We start from the raw sequence: 17,862 nt of genomic DNA, 5'->3' as shown, positions 1-17,862 counted from the left end.
GCAACGAAATGTTAATAAAGAAATAAATATATATTTGATATTGAATTTCCCAATTCCATGTTAGTATATTAAAATTAAATATGTTTTTACCAATGTTATCTTTGAAAATATACCGTTTTGTATAATTCTGACGGACTCAGATCCTGAACAAATATTTTTCTTACTTTTCGGCCTTTATTTTATTTTAGACGTTTTATCAAAGTAATATTATTAGAGTTATTTTTACACATTGTCTATTACTGATTATTACTAAATAAAATATGTTTACGATCATAAACCAAACTACTTGGCATAATGATTGCTGAGTTGTGATCGATCGAATTCGATATACCCCGAAGAAAAGTGATGAGTCATCATGAATACTTGATGTTGAGTCCCTTTAATACTCGATCCATCTTCATCACGATTTTTGAAAAGATCCCTACTGTAACGCCTTGTAAGTTGTTGAAAACGTTTCCTCTTTAATCACCGTATAAACAATCTCCTTACCTAGGTAATGTTAGTTTCGGTTCGTTTCGGATTCATACCTGCAGCTGATTTTCATCATCGGACGTTCATTATCATTTTTTGATGCGCACCCCTATGTGGGACCAGGTACTCGTCAAGTGATTTCCCAATCAATACGACTTATGGTTCTGCAAGGAACGCTCTGGTCTATTGAGAGCTGAACCATGTGCTCGTTTGCACCATATTCCATAAAAATAGTGTTTTTTTTTCAGAGAGAGAATTGTCAAATACGTATAATAGTTAGAGTATTAGCTATTTATAACATATGTTACTTGTTACAGTTATAAAAGATGAATTTTCATCCCAGCCTCAAGATGTGGAGGCATATTTGAGACAGCCTCTGGTCATCCCATGCAGGATTGACTCGGGGCCGCCTGCTAATATAGCTTGGTTCAGAAACGGACAAAGCTTACAGCTTAATTATAGGTAAGAAGAAGAAAATCGTATAGAAGTCAAACATTATAGGTTAAATAATTTCAAAATTTTAATATTTTTATAAAATGTACTTTGTTACGTTCGCTTTATACGGGCTTCAAATGACAACACGTTATATATGAATAGCCGACCTCGCACACGTTGTCCTGAACATACACAAAATAGAAACATATAATTGGAAACTTTAAAAGGTTTGGCCCCTGTGACCGTGTACCTTTAAAATTATTTTATTTTTCTCTTTATCCGTTTTTAATGTTAATTATTACTATTTGGTTAAGAATATTGTAAATCTCAACCACACAAATTGGTCTAGCTGTTTAAAAGATACAAAGATACACATGTATATATCATAATAAAAATTTTGCCTCATTTGTTCCTTGAAGCATTCATCAAAAAACATACTTAAGATTTTATACGTCTTATAGAGTATTGGTCTACTCGAACTGGCTTCCTCTTTCTGTATCTTGATCATTCTCTTTATCTTCCCCCTTCAACTTCTTTATTCTAGTCACATTTATATGTTGTGCTTTTGGCAACTAAGTTTCAGAGATTTGAATGTTTAAAGTGTCGATTTTTAAAATCTTTTTATTAGTGAGATAAATAGTAGTCTGTGGACTGTTTCCGTAATCTCGAATAAAAACTGTTAATATGTTACAATATCCGTCTTTATTCAACATAGCGCTATCACTATTTGACAGAAAGAGATAAAAGGCTTTTGCTAAAACAATCTAAAAACTTTTCAGATCAAGTAATTTATGAGTATTCAATATTTTTTTTCTTTTTCAATGTTTAAAAAAAAAATATTTAAATATTCATTCGTATTTCAGATACCATTTGCTTAAGGATGAACTACTTATAACTGACGTGAGAGCTGAAGATGCCGGAGTTTATAGGTTTGTTTCATTTTTAGTTTACCAATAGAGTTCTTTCTCCGTATTTAAAACTCTCGAGCGGTGAAGGAAGATATCGTGAGATAACCGGCATTTGATCCAAAAATCAAATTATGTCAGACACAGAAGTGTGGTCTCCTATTAAGATTTCTAACGAAGTATAGAAATCTAAGGCCAAAACCAATGGTTCTTTTAGTCATTTTCATTATAATATAATAGAAAAAATAGAACACAATAACACCCCCTTAATAGGGACTGTAAGTAGTGTCATTGGACACTTTTCATGTTAAATATCCTTTTTAGTTAATTAGTTTCTCATAACTTATTTGTTTTGAGTTAGGCGAGGTCGTAATGTTCCATGATGTCTCAATAAAGACATATTTATTTAAAAAACCTTGATTTTACTTGAAACTTTGAGCTCCTCAATTTGTATTTCTATATGCTGTTGTTTCAGATGTATAGCATCAAATACAATTTTAAAAAAGACAATAACAAGTGCTGAAGGGGTCGTAACAGTTGTTCCATCCACGAGTACGGCCATTTCACTGTTACCACTGCACCATGGGGACTATTCTGCCCCACTCGGGGGTAGTCTGGTGCTACCCTGCCCAGTGATTGGCTGGCCAAGACAGCATGTATGTGATTTCTAATTTTTTATGTTTAATATAAGTTATAGTTTGCAACTTCTAGTACGTTGTGACTGGTTTTTTTAAAATATCTTAGAAAGAAATGTTACTGAGGAATGTAGTATTCTAATCGTAAAGGAATTGAAATCGATCCAACAGTTTTTGGGTTTATTTGTTACAAATATACTACACTTGTATTATATAAGTATAGACTCCTGCTAGATGCTGTGATATAGTATAGTTAATTGTATTTTGTGAGAATAAAATCGAATTTAGTTAGTTTAAAAAACTAGTTAAATCTTTTATCAGACTTTATAACTAAAATAAGTTTAACTAAAAATATTTAAAGTAATGGTTTCATTTCACCTGCAAGTCTAAGTACTAATTCGTAGCTGTGTGTAGCTCGTAGCTCGCTACGCGCGTAGCCTTCCGACATAAAATCTTTTATCATTTAATAATTTGTTTATAATTGTTCGTCATACAAAAACCTTAACTAGCTTAAGATTATTATACAGTTTCTAAAGCTTAAACTAGTTGTAAATCTTTTGTTGATAACTTATTTATAATATATATATAGATTATGCCTGGATAAGGGGTGACTATTACTAACAATACCCTAACAATAAGTAAAACTATTATAAAATTATTAAATTCCAGGTTATATGGAAGTTAACCCCCCCTCTCGTCGGGGCTCGAACCAGCGAGCTGGAGAGCAGTGAGGAGGTTCTGCGTCTGAGCAATCTCGGGGCGGACCAGATCGGACTCTATACTTGCTCCGTTGAGGGACGCTCAGACCTCGTCAAGGTATATCGTCTATTCTTAAACTGATTTGTTTAAATCTCAGTTTGCCCTACTGCCTTCCATTATTGGCTTTTAGTGAAAGCACATATGTGAATAAAAATACGTCATTTACACAAGCAAACATTATCGTTTATTATTTTAATCAAAAGTAAACACGTTAAACGTTTTCTACGTAATTTCCGGTCGCTCATCAGGAGGGAAATACAAAAGAATATTAAGCAGAAATCCAAAGACAAATTATTCAAGGATTCAATTCTGAATCAAATCTTTCGTTTAATTTAAATTCATTTTGTTTCATGCGAAATAAATATCACATCACAATCGCGCGTGTACTGATTTCAGAGATTCAATGTTTTTATGTAAATTATTTATTTTCATAAACGTATATGAACCGGATGAAACAATTATTTCGTTAGATTTGCTCCAAGTAATTAGCCACAGCGATTGAATATTAAAATAAGTGAAACTCTTTTTTAATTTAAATAGGATTAAGGAGTCTATGGTTCCTAGGTCATCCCGGATATTTACTATACATTAACCATTACGTATAACAGTAGAATAAATGCGTAATAATTAAATTTTAACTGCTATGTAACTAATTAACGCAATGTAACAGTCGCAGAGAGTGCCTGCGTTTGGCTATACTCTCCGATGATTTACGTTACCTCCTAGCTTATAAGACTATAGAAAGCCTGACTGAAAGTTTTTTGCTGCACCTGTAAAGTAATTTTGTTTAAATAGACAAGAGTATGCTATGCTAAAATATCTATTGAATGCTGTCAAGTTTTTTTTAAATACGAAAATCATAACTCATCATCATTCTTACATATAATATAATGTATATACATGCTTGATGATTTTATATATAACTGAATAAAAACCATATAGGCCCAAACATGTTTCAAATTAAATTAATTAAGCTATATATATATGTGTATGGGTTTATATGTATTTTTTTGTATAAGTGTGAATATAAAATAAATGAATAAGCTAAATAACTTTAATGAATAACACGTTCAGCTGGTTAATTGAACAAGTCGCTCCACTTATAAATTGCACCAACATTTGTTGTTATAATTCACCCCAAGGCGATACGAGGTATAAGGTCTATACACATACATGTAAAAGTACTTTATACACGCTACTTTTAGTATATGTATTGTTTATTTAACATATAGCTAAAGATGGAATACATAATACGAAAAGGTTCAAATATTTACAAAAAGAAAGAGACAATAAAAATTATGAAATTTATTTATTTTAAGCCTTAAATTATTTCCCGATAAACTAATATCCGGTTTGCCTGTGTTAGTAATTATTTGTAACAGTTAGTATGTATCAGGAACCCTCGCCGGTAAGGGCCTCCTCCAAGGCTTGCCATCTTTCTCTATCTCGAGCTATTTGCATCCATTGAGGACCCGAGTTTTTTTTAATGTCATCATCCCATCGAGGGTAAGGTCTGCTCTGTAGCTCTGTACCGTTTGCCTGGTGGGCCTCTCCATGTAGTTACTACTTTCGTTCACCTGTGATCTGTTAGGCGTGCTACATGACCCGCCCACTTCCACTTCAGTTTTTGGCGTGGCTTAGAGCATCAATTGCTTTGGTCTCTGATCTTATTTTTGTGTGTCTGATCTAGTCTACCTTTTTAATGTTTAGCATGCCCCTTTCCATGCTTCGTTGACATGTATTTATGTTGTTTTTTGTTTTATTTGTAAATTTCCATGTTTGACATTGAATAAGGCATGATGAGTCCATAACTCTCTTCTTCTTCTTATTTCTTTACAACACCAATGTTTATTCCATGTACTTCTTAATCTTCTCTCTATTTCTTGATAATTTCTGTCGCTGCTGAATCCAATTTGTTTACCAAGGTATATACTTATCATTCCCAATTTTTTAAATAGATCTTTTGTAGTTGGTCATGGCTTTTGTGTTTGTTATATTCATTTGTAAACCTAATTGTATGCTAGCATAAGGTTTCTATCATATTTTCTAGTTGGTTGCTTGTTTCTGATAGCAATACTAGGTCGTCTGCAAATTTTAGATGGTTTAGATATTTGCCATGGATGTACAAGCCTTGTCTTTTCCAGTCTAGTTTACTTATAATCGATTCTAATACTGCAATAAATTTTTTTGGGGAGAGTGGGTCACCTTGCCGGACTCCACTACGTACTGGAAAGCTTGGTCCTATGGATTCTAGCTTCACTCTACTAGTGCTGTTTTCGTATATATGTTTTAGCACAGTTATGTATTTGACCTCTACATTCTGTGCTTTCAGTGTTTCCTATATACTTTCGTGAGATAAAAGTATCAAAGGCTTTTTGGTAGTCTAAAAATGCAATGTAGAGGGGTGTTTGTTGCTCTTAATATTTTTCTATTACTAGCTCTAATGTATGAATAGAGTAGAAGTAGAATTTTTTTTCCGAAAACCAGCTTGTTTCTTAGGTTGGTGCTGCTCTAAGGTTGCACTTAACCTGTCGTTTATTATGGTAGAGAAGATTTTATAAAAACTTGGTAGTAGAATTTCTTTTTTTTCCCTTTCTTGGCCTGCACGGTTTGTGCATCAGCCATGGTAGTAGACTTATCGGCCGGTAATTACAAAAAAGGAAACCCAAAGGTATATATATCCTTTAAGCAAGATTTTTTTTAAATAATACCTAATTTGTTGTGTGATACTGTGAAAGTGAGGGTGTGTATTTCAGATAAATTTACTTTATCTATGGGGTAGTACTAAAATGTTCCATGTATGTAATGTAAAAAGGAAAGCTAAGTAAAAAAAAACATTTATAGACGAAACGAAGTTCGCGGGGGCAGCTAGTAAAAAATAAAAATATCGTGTCACTGTGTTAGTGGTAATCGTAAAATCCTTATCTCAATTATATCATTTGTAAACTTTTATTTTATTTATTAATGAAGGCTGTATATAATTCCTAGTGTAATTTCACGTTACAAACATGGAACTGCTTGACATATCAATATATAGGACAATATGTCCTGTATGTATGAGTGTTTAAATCATTTCTTATTTTTAATTTTTATTCATGTCGTTGGTTACTTTTACTTTTTTGTTTTTTTTTTGTTTTGAGAAATAAAGTCTTTAAACCTAAACCTAATATGCACTACCTCATATGTTTATATATTCTTTACAGACTTACAACGTGACCTACACGATACCTGTGAATATAACACATCCCCCAATATCTAAAGAGGTGAAGCGTGCGGGGACAGTCCGACTCAATTGTACCGCCACGGGTTCGCCCAAACCCAAAATCTATTGGTACAAGGATGGAGAACCACTGGTGTTGGCCAGCAGAGTACGTATTATGTTTTGTATGAAACGCATTTTTTTAACGTAACAGGGCAAACAGTCAGGAGGCTCTCTGATAGTTAAGTGATACCGTTGTACTTTGACATTCACATTGCCTGAGAGCTCGCAAGTGCGTTTCCGGTTTTTTAAAAAATTGCTCTTCTCTTTGCTTGAAGAAGAAGCCATTTTACAGATCCAGAAGAGTGGGCAAATAGTCTGTGCGGAGAGGGAAACCGTCATGAGTTTGTAGGCTGCAGCAGTGCTAGGAATCTTTGTTACGTCGATATAGTTCGACAGTAATATCGGTACTTAATATGAAATATAAAAGTATATATTTATTGTTAATAAATTAAATTTACATATAGCTACGTCGGTTCTCTTTCAAAGCCCCCATTTAGGTAATTTAGGGCAAACGGGACGGCAGCCTCGGGGTTTATCCGATACATCTGCAGTGCTAATCGTACTAGATCATTGAGGCAACTAAAATTATATGATTCATTATCTCATACATTCTTTGCCGTAAAGAATGGAGAATGATATGAATTCGTTTGTTTGTCTTTTAGTTCAATCTGCGGACATCTGCAGATCACTCACTCATTCAGTTGGTCATCAGTGGGATTACTTCTAATGATGCTGGTAAATATTTGATCTATAGTTATAAAGTCGTTTGATACTTGTACGGTGAAGGAAAACACGTCTTAGGCACGAAATATGTCAGGCACAGACAAAAGCTGATCAATTGCCGACACCAAGACCAAGGGCTGTGGAGCGACTGGTTTTTTAGTTATAAATTATATTTGCTAAAACTACCAAAGGTCTTACTAACAGAGCTCGATGTTCTGACTTCTTTGCAAAACTTCTCTTGGTGAAGTTCTTTTAACGTAAACCCAGAATAACATTAAAATGTATACATAAATGTTCACTATATATATATATATATTTATAAACATATATTAAATATGTTTTTAAACATCCAGGCGTGTATCAATGCTTCGCGTTCAATGGTATCTCAATGTCATCTCAATGGGCCGAGTTGACAGTAACGGGGCCGGCGGTCGCGGCCCCCGTGGCTCTAAAGTGTGCCCCCACAGGCCCCACATCTGTCTCCCTCAGCTGGGGCACCCTGGATAAGGTTACGGGATACTATATTGTACATTGGGAACCCACAGGTGAGGCATCATTCTATACTTACCTTACATCAATTGTCGAAAAAAAATCAGAAGCAGCAAGCAGGCTTACCCCGTAACTTACGTTGAGATCCAGACGAGACTCAGCAGGAACAGTTTCCTCTATGTCAAAAGCCATCACTTACGTCCATATTTGTATTCAGAAACGCTCGAAGTATGACTTAGTCCACGTCAACTTTATGCCAAGCGATGAAAATCGAGGACTTGAGACGACTTGACTTGATTGGCGACACCAAGTGGATAATGACGTAATTAAAAATACAGATAATGTTGAACGATGTAATGTTAAATACATTGAGAAACTTAAGTCAATGAACTATTAACTGTAATATTGAGACTTTCTAATTGTAAATTGTTTGCCAAATACAATTATTGAAATAGAACCAATATATGTGTTTGGAATCATGGAATCGATTCCAATCGTGTTGGCCGTAGGCTCAGTCTCCGCTTGTGCACCAATGGCCTTCCCATGGATGGTTGGAAGAAAACCTCGTGAGGAAACGTGCTTGTCTTAGACCCAAAAGTCAACGGCGTGTGTCAGGCACAGGAGGCTGATCGCTTGCCCATTACAGTGACAAATGATTGTGAAACAAATCTAGAAATCTGCCCAGACCCAAAAAGATTGCTACGCCAATGATTTTCTTTTCTTTGAATCGATAAATAGATGAATATTTACTAGAACGAAATCTTGAGTGAACTAAAGCTTCAAAGCCTTTAAAAATAATTGTACACTTCCACTCTTTTTAATGGACTTGAAAAAACCTGAAGATACATGCATTATCTATTAAGGCGCTCATTAGTAGTTTTTTTAATGTAGGAGGCAAACGGACAGGAGGCTCACCTGATGTTAAGTGATACCACCGCCCATGGACACTCTCAATGCCAGAAGGCTTTTTAAGAATTGGTACACCTAGTCCATGAGTGGCGGTACATCAGGTTGAACCTCCTGTCCATTTGCCTCCTGTTCTATAAAAAAAAACACTTATTCTTACTTGAGCCTGTACGAGGCTTTCTGTACACCCTAACTTATTCAAGAGCCTTCTAAAATAAATCTTTCAGACATGTCAGAAGAATCCAAAACCGGTCAGCCGCTGACAAACTCCGACATGACGGTCCCCGTAAAAGGACTCACCCCGTACAGGTTCCAGGTTCGACTCTTCTCCATCGCAGTCAACAATTATATGCCCAGCGACATGTCCGAGGACGTCGTCTGTCAGGGACAAGGCGGTAAGTTAATTATGAAGCACCCTTATTGTATGAGCCAAGGTTTTTATTGATTTTCTTAGTAAAGCATAGTTTTTAGTATTTTAGTAATTGGTTATTTTTTGTATGCGAGTAATCTATACTAAATTATAAAGAGGATGATTTGTATTTTATAATAAACTTAACATCAACTAAACAGCCTTAAAATCATCTCACTGTAAGAATGTTGAAAGCCTGAAGCTATATTTATTTCGTACATTACAGTTATATAAATAAAGAATACTAAAAACATAGCCAAAGATAATAAAGGTTCAAAAATGTACGAAACTTAAGTTAAATATTAATTAATACATTTAACTAATAATTTTTCTGTTTTCTTAAATAATTTCCAAAATAATTGTGCAGACTAATATTTTTAAATATAAAATGTGTATTTTAATTCATTTCCTCTCATAAACACACATTAAACACAATATTACAAAAAAATTTAGTCTTATAATATCAAGTTGTGACTACACCTAAGTATTTTATATGTATTCAAAGGATGTTAAACTTTATTAAACCGTAAAGATACTTTTTTATCTTCCTATAAATCTCTACGTTACAGGCATTAGCTATGCCCGTTGTATGTTTGACCTTAATATGTATTGTATGTCAGGAGTATCTGTATAGTATATGTAATGTATGTATGAGCAAGCTGCACTAGATTACTAAATATATGAGAGGGTGAGATGTATGAAAATAACAGCCCTACGGATGTACCCTAACACATAAATAAGTACGGGATGTCTGCACCAAGAGGCCTAAGGTAACAGACGGAGCCCTACGGGTAGGATCAAAGGTTCGATGTGATGGGATTATCTCGAAGCTATCAGGCAGGCTCACCACGATAATTAAGGGCTTGAAGTAGTCTTCGCCACTTTGAGAGGAAGCGAGAAATGATTACATTATATCCCTAACTTTTGATAACAGATCAATAGATCTGTGTTCGATAAAAAAGGTTTTATCGTTACTTTCAATGGTTACATATGTTTTAATTGCTTTGCTTTGTTCCATTAGATTTGTCTAAATAACTGTGCCTTATGTATTTTTGCATTTTTTGCTCTTCACTTATCTAATATCAATTTTGTTTCACACATCAGTCGCTTGGAAGGGATCGCTAGACAGCTATAAGGCCCTCCTCCTTTTTATTTCATTATGTACAACTGTACTATATTTTTAGTACATAAAGACTTGCTTGAAGATCAGACTGACAATTAGAAGTTGGCTTAATCTACCTAATGTAACATGCATCTTCCAGTTCCGGTGAGACTGCTGAAGCTCCAAGACAGCCAAGTGGGAGTTTCCTGGCGTCACTTTGCTGAGAGGAACCCCGGAGTGGTGCAGTGGATCCTGCAGTACTCGCCCAACCACACCTTGCCTGATACCATTCAGAATGTCACCCTCGATGGCAGAGTGAACAACTATACGCTAAACGGTGATTATTTGCATTAAAATATTTTATTGATTGTTACGTACACAATTACAATTTGATTGGATTAAAATAGTATTTTTGTAGTGAAACTTCTTTATCGGCGTTGGAAATAAATTTACCGTCACATTTTTAGGTTACGCGCCATCTTTTTCTTGTCCCTATCACGGTTGATTCGAAGAGATTCGAAGCCATTAATAACAAAAATATTTAATAACGATAACAATGATAGTAATAATTCTATTACAATTAATGAAATTCAGTAATAATCTTAGTAGTAATAAGGTAAAATTAAATAATTGTAAGATTTGTATTCATGTCTATGACAATAAAAGTCTTTTGGTAAACTTTATCTAATTTAACTTTATTTAACCAATTTATGGTTTCACATAGTATTTTTCAAAAAATAAGGTCATAAAGAAGTTTCACTGCTTACGTGTGTACACTAGTACAGGCACACAATTTTGTAATATAATATATAGATTCGTCTCATATCTGAGGTCGTAGGTTCGATCCCCGGCTGTGCACCAATGGAATTTCTTTCTATGTGCGCATTTAACATTCGCTCGAACGGTGAAGAAAGACATCGTGAGGATGTCTTGTCTTAAACCCAAAAAGTCGACGGCTTGTGTCAGGCATAGGAGTCTAATAACCTATTTTAAAAAAAATCATGAAAGAGATACAAAAATCTGAGGCCCAGACCTAAAAAGGGTGAAGCGCCACTTATTTATTTATTTAATTTTAACAGCATATTATATATTTAATTTGTATAAATATAAAGAAAATACAATATTCTGAATGCCTACATAAAATTGGTATAGATAAAATTTTGATTACGTTAATTAATTAAAAATAGATGAAAACTAGCCAAAAGTAGGTAAATTATATTTTATTAGCATCAATCAAAAAAAAAAAAATGTTTTAACAAATTTTCCAGTTGCATCCTCCTCACTGTATGTACGCGTGCTGGGATCCCGAACCTGGGACTGGCTGCCACAGAACCTGTCCCTGGTGCCGTGGACGTCCACAGATCAGGCGGGGAAGGACTTCGACGCCTGGTGAGGTTCTGATCTCCAAGTTGGATATCTCGTGTGTGCCTTTCATCCGATTGAGACAATTTAGTATATAAGGAAAACGTTAGACATATCAAAACGTCAGCGTTTATATAAATTATCTAAAGATAATTCTTATTAATCTGACATTAGTGATAATCGTGAAATAACGATTGTTAATAGTCAAATATGGATAAACAAATTTTGTGTGTAATTTACACACACACACACATACACAAATACATAGTTTTAGGATCAGAAGTCGAAGTTTATTAAAAAAAAAACAATTTACACAAATTACACTGTTTTTTATTATTTTGCAATTTTAAAATCAATTTAAACACTTAACTACAACACTTAATTCATAATAAACGTAGAACACTTTTCTAATCAATTACAACAAATTACAAACAGCTGTTAATTTAATGCTGACACTACTACCGTCAGATGACGTCACGATTATTTTCTAAGCACCCTAACAATAGTATTTAAAATATTCTTAACCTACATAGTAATAATAATAATTAAAAATTGATAAAAAAAAAATTAAAAAAAAATTGGTCCCTATATTTCGATACTTATCCTTGAGCGATAAAAGCAGTTCTGTAGTCACCAGTACTACTAAGCGCCAACTGAAAATCACTTTTCGACTTGTGTATACTCTGTTCGTTTAAGTGCTTTATATTAATAAGTTAATAACTCATGTTTACGTAGTATTTATAATTCGATGGAATTATTCATTTTTATAATTCGATGAAATTATTATTCATTTTTATAATTCGATGAAATTATTATTCATGTTTATAATTCGATGAAATTATTATTCATTTTTATAATTCGATGAAATTATTATTCATGTTTATAATTCGATGAAATTATTATTCATTTTTATAATTCGATGAAATTATTATTCATGTTTATAATTCGATGAAATTATTATTCATGTTTATAATTCGATGAAATTATTATTCATTTTTATAATTCGATGAAATTATTATTCATTTTTATAATTCGATGAAATTATTATTCATGTTTATAATTCGATGAAATTATTATTCATTTTTATAATTCGATTTTTTTTAATATTATTAAATGATGGATGAAAATATTTTCATTCAGGCGGATCGCCGTCCCCTACGGCCTGCGAGTCGTGGACGTGATGGAGAGCAACCTGACCGTTTCTTGGCAATGCGAGGGTGCCGAACGGTATACGTTCCTTGTTTGTGTGCGGAAGTTGGAGGCCACTGAGGATTGTCAGGAGAGGTGAGCCATATATCATTATTGAAAGTTTATTTATTTAAAAGTCACATTACACTATGAAGAATTGGTATCAAAATGTCCTCTTTTAAATCGCCATCTTTTTCTCCTACAATACTAAGGATTTAAAATTACACTTCATGACATGGCAATGACACAAAACATTAAAAAAAAACCAAACATTGAAGTTCAAAACATATTAATGGTACCAGGTAACACTGAAAATGTTTAGAAAATGAAAAACGGCTTAATGTAGAAAGAAAGTAATCTTCGTTCCTCTCTACTCAACGTCACATTCGATGGAAACACTGAGAAAAGCTGTGAACTCATTCTTCCCTTGGGATCTCTTCTATGGCATTTTCGAACGCTTTCACCGCATCTTCAGGGCTCGCAAAGCGAATACCTCGAATTGTATCTTTAGTTCTTGGGAATGTAGCAGGGCGCCAGGTCAGGACTGTATGGCGGATGACCTACCATCTCGACACCTGCCATAGCCAAATATTCGCCAGTCCATGGGAAGGTGTTTCTGGTCATACGTTAAAGTATGGGGAATCCATCTGGTACAAAGCTTCCTGACGCCTAAATCTTCGCCTTTGAACTTGACTCAAACCAATGCCTAGGCTTCCTCGTATCTGCTGATAGGTCACTCTCTTATCTTCCTCTATTTGCGTCGCACAGCACTGATGTCATCTTCAGTAGTCGCTGTTAAAGGACCACACGCGGATCATCATTGAGATTTCTACGGCCACGCTTAAACTCGTCAAACCAATTGTAAATAGTGGCACGAGATGGGGCTTCATTAAGAAATGCTGATCGCAGCCTTTGTTGTTGATTAAGCCCACAACGAAATTCATAATAAATCATTGACCGATTTTTTTTGCGTTAGGTTCATTTTCTCGTGTAACAAGAGTTTCAGATTTGCCGCCAATTCACAAAAAAAACGACAAATGAATGCAATACACTACATGAGGTTATCAAAGAGTTAACTTGCTTAATTTGTTCAGTTCCTACTCGAGAGTTCTACTGTCTTAAGTTATTACGTAATTAGCTCACCTTGATCTTATAGTGACCGTATCAATATCACAATAATATACCACACGCGAAGACATACAGACAAGATATACACTTCGACACAAAAAAACGCCTAAACCTACCATCTTCCCGATTACAAATACATGCATCAAGCCCACTAGTCATGTCAATCAAAATTTATAATAAACTACCGGAGACACTAAGAAATGAAAAAAAGATACATATATTTACAAACAAACTAAAAAAACTTCTTATACGTAAATGTTATTATAGCGTTAATGAGTACCTAGAAGATAAAAATATAGCTTAATTTCATGATTATTAATCCCTAAATATACAAAATTCAATAAATAAAAAAATGTTATTCTATGTAATTGGTACTAGCCGGGAGTGTGAAGTTTTATGTGCTGTTTTTTATTGTGTTGCTATTAGCTATGTTATATAGGTTTCGTAATGCCTTCTTTTGCTGTGCCCTAACAGGGTCCATAATATTGTACTTAGCTTTAAGCCTCATAAACATCTTTTGTAAATGTTATGGAATGCAAATAAATACATTAATACATGAATACATGAATATTATCGCCTGGAAGCACAGATATCTCACAAATAATACAACCACAGCACACACGCATTACACAATTAAACCTTTTTCATTAAAATCATGATTATTGTTATTTTATGTGTTTCTGTGTGTGTGTTTTGTTAGTAATAAAAGTTATGTTTGTGTCTAATAAGTTAAATTTTGTTGTTTAGTGCGATTGGCAATTCAATAATATTAATTTAGGCTTCTAATTTATCCACAATAGGGTCTCGAAAAAGAGCATTTCTGAGAAAAGGTTGGGCCTTCGGCCTTGCCGCGTTTGTTGCTCGACTTGGCAGATAATTTTTGGGCACAGTTCATTCTAACGATGAAGGAAAAGGCTGTTCAGAGTGGCGCCGATTGCTTGACTTTGTGTTCACAACCCATATAGGAACCATTGTTTATATTTATGTTTTCAACTTACAGTTGAAATACAATTTGATTTGACAAAGCCTACTTTAAAATACTGTGACTAAAAGAATGAAACTACAAACCTCATATAGAAATTATCGTCTTTTCGCATTTTATATATGTTATCATTTGTACCACAGTTTAAAAACAAATGCGACAGTAGAGAACTTAGAGCCGGGCAGCGAGTACGAGGTGCGCGTTCAGGCGCGAATTCCGGGCCGCGCACGCGCAAGTGTCTTCAGCGAACCGTACCATGTCGTCACTGCTAGTCAGGGTATGCACTATGTTACTATTATTCAACTATTATTGCTATTTTTCATATAATCCAGTCTCGGGAAATGTCTAATATATTTTTTTATAAGGATGTGTTCACACCAGAATTGTCTTAGGTCTGCTTTAATGGAAGAGCTGATGTCTTGAGGAGTTTAGCCAGACTGTAAATGTGAATTATCATCTAAATGTAATTGTTACATTATCGCATCTTACGTGATTCACTTTTCTATCTAATGCCAATTTCTAAATTGATTTTTTAATTTTTCTCTTTACTTATAAAATGTAATCCATATTTAGACGGAGATATATACACTATGATATAATATAAGTTATATTACAGGTTCGAAACTATTCAGGAACTTAACGTACGCGTTCGTTAACTCGAGCGCAGTGCGTATAACGTGGAGTGGCGACGCATTCAACTACACAGTACGGTATTCCGCGAGGCTCAAGGAGCCAATCGAGCAATGGCCGTTTGTTAATACGAATGCCAATAGTGCCGTTGTAAGTATTTTATCTGAGTGTTCCGATTCTTAAAATATAGATTTCTGCCTACGAGAGGTAGACTGCCCAAGAGGTCCATTGTCTTCTCATTAATTACCGGATTTCATTTGAACTCATAATGGAAATGTGTTTGTATATGTTGCAGTAAAGTACTTAAATAGGAGAGTTAATTGAATCTCTAGACAGTTAATTAAATGTCGATATTCAATCAAGTCTCTAGCATTTTGATTTAAATAAAGCAGCGTCGAAAACGTGGTGGTTGGTTGGTTAGGTTAGATTAGTCATGTTGTCTTGGAGGAGTGGGCGGCGGAGTGGGCGGCGGAGTTGGGCCTCGTTTTCCTAAATGAGGGAACGGAGCCCACCTGCATCCGCCCGCAGGGCAGTTCAAGGGTCGATGTGACCCTTGCTTCTGCGGCGGCGGCTCGAGTTACGACGGCGTGGAGCGTTCTGGACGAAGTGGAGACCCTATCGGATCACCGATATATCCGGTTGTGGGTCTCTACTTCGATGAGGTGGGGAGTGCGGGGCCAGACTCCCCAGAGTCGGAAGAGCTTCCCCCGCTGGTCGGTACGTCGACTGGACCGCCAGATTGCGGAGGAGATGGCCATTATAGAGGGGTGGTGTGCGCCCACTAGTGTTGTGGATGTGGATGAAGGAGCTGGCGAACTGGGTCTGAGTCTCCGAAGGGTGTCGAAAGCGGCAATGCCTAATGGAGGCCGCCGAAGGGGAGGAGAGCGGTCTACTGGTGGACGTCGGAGATTAGCAATCTCCGTGGCGCATGTAGCGAGGCTAGAAGGGCCTACTACAGGAGTCAGAGGAGGAGGAGAGATGGTCCCGATGTCACGGAGGGCCTTCGCTCTATCTATAATGATCGCAAGAGGGCTCTCCGGGGCGTCTGGGCATGGGTACTTTGGGCGGTATCTGCACAAAGTGGCGAGGCGGGAAACCCTTCCCATCTGCCACCATTGTGGTGCCCCGGAGGGGTTGTTCTCGGCGGCGGCGAGGCGGGGGTGCGGGGGCAAGACGCGAGGAGCGTTTGCCCAACAGTATCCCCCTGCGCCGTCGCTGAGCCCGTATGTAGTCATATTCGCCTGAGTTCCCTGGGTTGAATGCCTAGTGCGACCCCCGGGGGACTCAATGCGGTGCCAGACGTCATTCATTCAGAATGAATGTGTCCGGCATAGCAGGCGATATGGAGGGCTCAGGAGGAAATTTTAGTGGGTCGGGTTTCTCCCCTCTGATTAGCAGAGGGATAAGAGTTAACCATCCCCACAGTCCCCGCGATAGCGACTGCATGCGCTCGCGGGCCTGCAGTTGTGCATTTTTACCTCCTTCATAAAAAAAAAGTCATGTTGACTAGGGACGTTTAGGAAACTCGTTAAACGTTTCGTTCACTCACTTGTCTGACAGAACTTTAGCGACTTGATTGAATATCGATTTTTAACTAACTGTCTAGAGATTCAATTAACTCTCTGATTTAACTACTTTACTGCGACATATATACATGTTATTTATATTCATGGACTTTATCGACATCTTTTTTACTCGCACTCGCGTATATGTGCGTGCACGTAGGTAACCGAGTTGTATGTGAGTCAGTTGTTATTTGTTATTGGATGCTCATACATTGACTGTTTTGTTAATTTAAAATTGTGTTTATATTTACACCATATGTTAATAAATAATATAAATATAATCCATTAAAAAAAAACAGGTGTTGTAAAGCGCTGTGAAAGTTAGAAATTGATAATAATAGAAGGCGTTAATGACAATACTTCAATAAATTAATCACAACAATCATGTCTACTCGCTGATCATGAATATTTTAGGCAATTAAATATTATTTTAAGGTTGATAGTGATACTCAATGTTTTTTTTAATATTTGCGTATTGCGTATCAATATTAGGACTAAAGACAAAAGTCTTTATCGCTAAATATCACTTTGTTAATACATATATAAATGTATCAAAATGTTATTTAATTAAGACTAGTATAGGATAAGATGCACCTCATGTATTTGTATTTTTTATGTTATATGTTTTTCTTTAAATGTAACAAAATTTAAATAAAATTCAATGTTTATCTCTCCAGATAAGCGGCATAGAGCCGACAGAATCGACATTTGTTGTCGTGTCAGGATATCAACCCTTGGCCCACAGTACCGTACTGAATGTCCCACCGCAGATGAAGGATATGCGTGAGTAATATAATTTAGTAATTTTTGATAAAAAATTAAAAACAAACTTATACATTTTATTAGCAGTTTTCATGTGGATATTCATGTGTCATGTCATCTTAATTCCAATACAAATAAAAATTAAATTA

General features: G+C 35.5%; 1 protein-coding gene across 4 annotated transcripts in view; it reads left to right on the top strand.

Annotated features, from left to right (window-relative positions):
- Positions 1-17,862, top strand: part of LOC123708085 (protogenin B-like) — an 83,860-nt gene that overhangs the window by 61,366 nt on the left and 4,632 nt on the right. For all 4 annotated transcript variants that reach the window (XR_006753570.1, XM_045658580.1, XM_045658582.1 and 1 more), the window contains exons 4-17: positions 789-933; positions 1,770-1,835; positions 2,287-2,467; positions 3,116-3,262; positions 6,409-6,573; positions 7,130-7,202; positions 7,544-7,735; positions 8,813-8,980; positions 10,257-10,433; positions 11,365-11,485; positions 12,599-12,742; positions 14,900-15,033; positions 15,373-15,536; positions 17,629-17,734. Coding sequence is in view for 3 of the 4 variants with exons in the window: in XM_045658580.1 (XP_045514536.1) it covers positions 789-933; positions 1,770-1,835; positions 2,287-2,467; positions 3,116-3,262; positions 6,409-6,573; positions 7,130-7,202; positions 7,544-7,735; positions 8,813-8,980; positions 10,257-10,433; positions 11,365-11,485; positions 12,599-12,742; positions 14,900-15,033; positions 15,373-15,536; positions 17,629-17,734 (1,983 nt within the window). In the remaining variant the exon portion in view is untranslated. The remainder of the gene's footprint in view (positions 1-788; positions 934-1,769; positions 1,836-2,286; positions 2,468-3,115; positions 3,263-6,408; positions 6,574-7,129; positions 7,203-7,543; positions 7,736-8,812; positions 8,981-10,256; positions 10,434-11,364; positions 11,486-12,598; positions 12,743-14,899; positions 15,034-15,372; positions 15,537-17,628; positions 17,735-17,862) is intronic.

This window comes from Pieris brassicae, chromosome 4 (genome assembly GCF_905147105.1).
Source record: "Pieris brassicae chromosome 4, ilPieBrab1.1, whole genome shotgun sequence".
NCBI lineage: Eukaryota > Metazoa > Arthropoda > Insecta > Lepidoptera > Pieridae > Pieris > Pieris brassicae.
The sequence above is the reverse complement of the archived record's forward strand: the minus strand, read 5'-3'. Positions and strand labels throughout refer to the sequence as shown.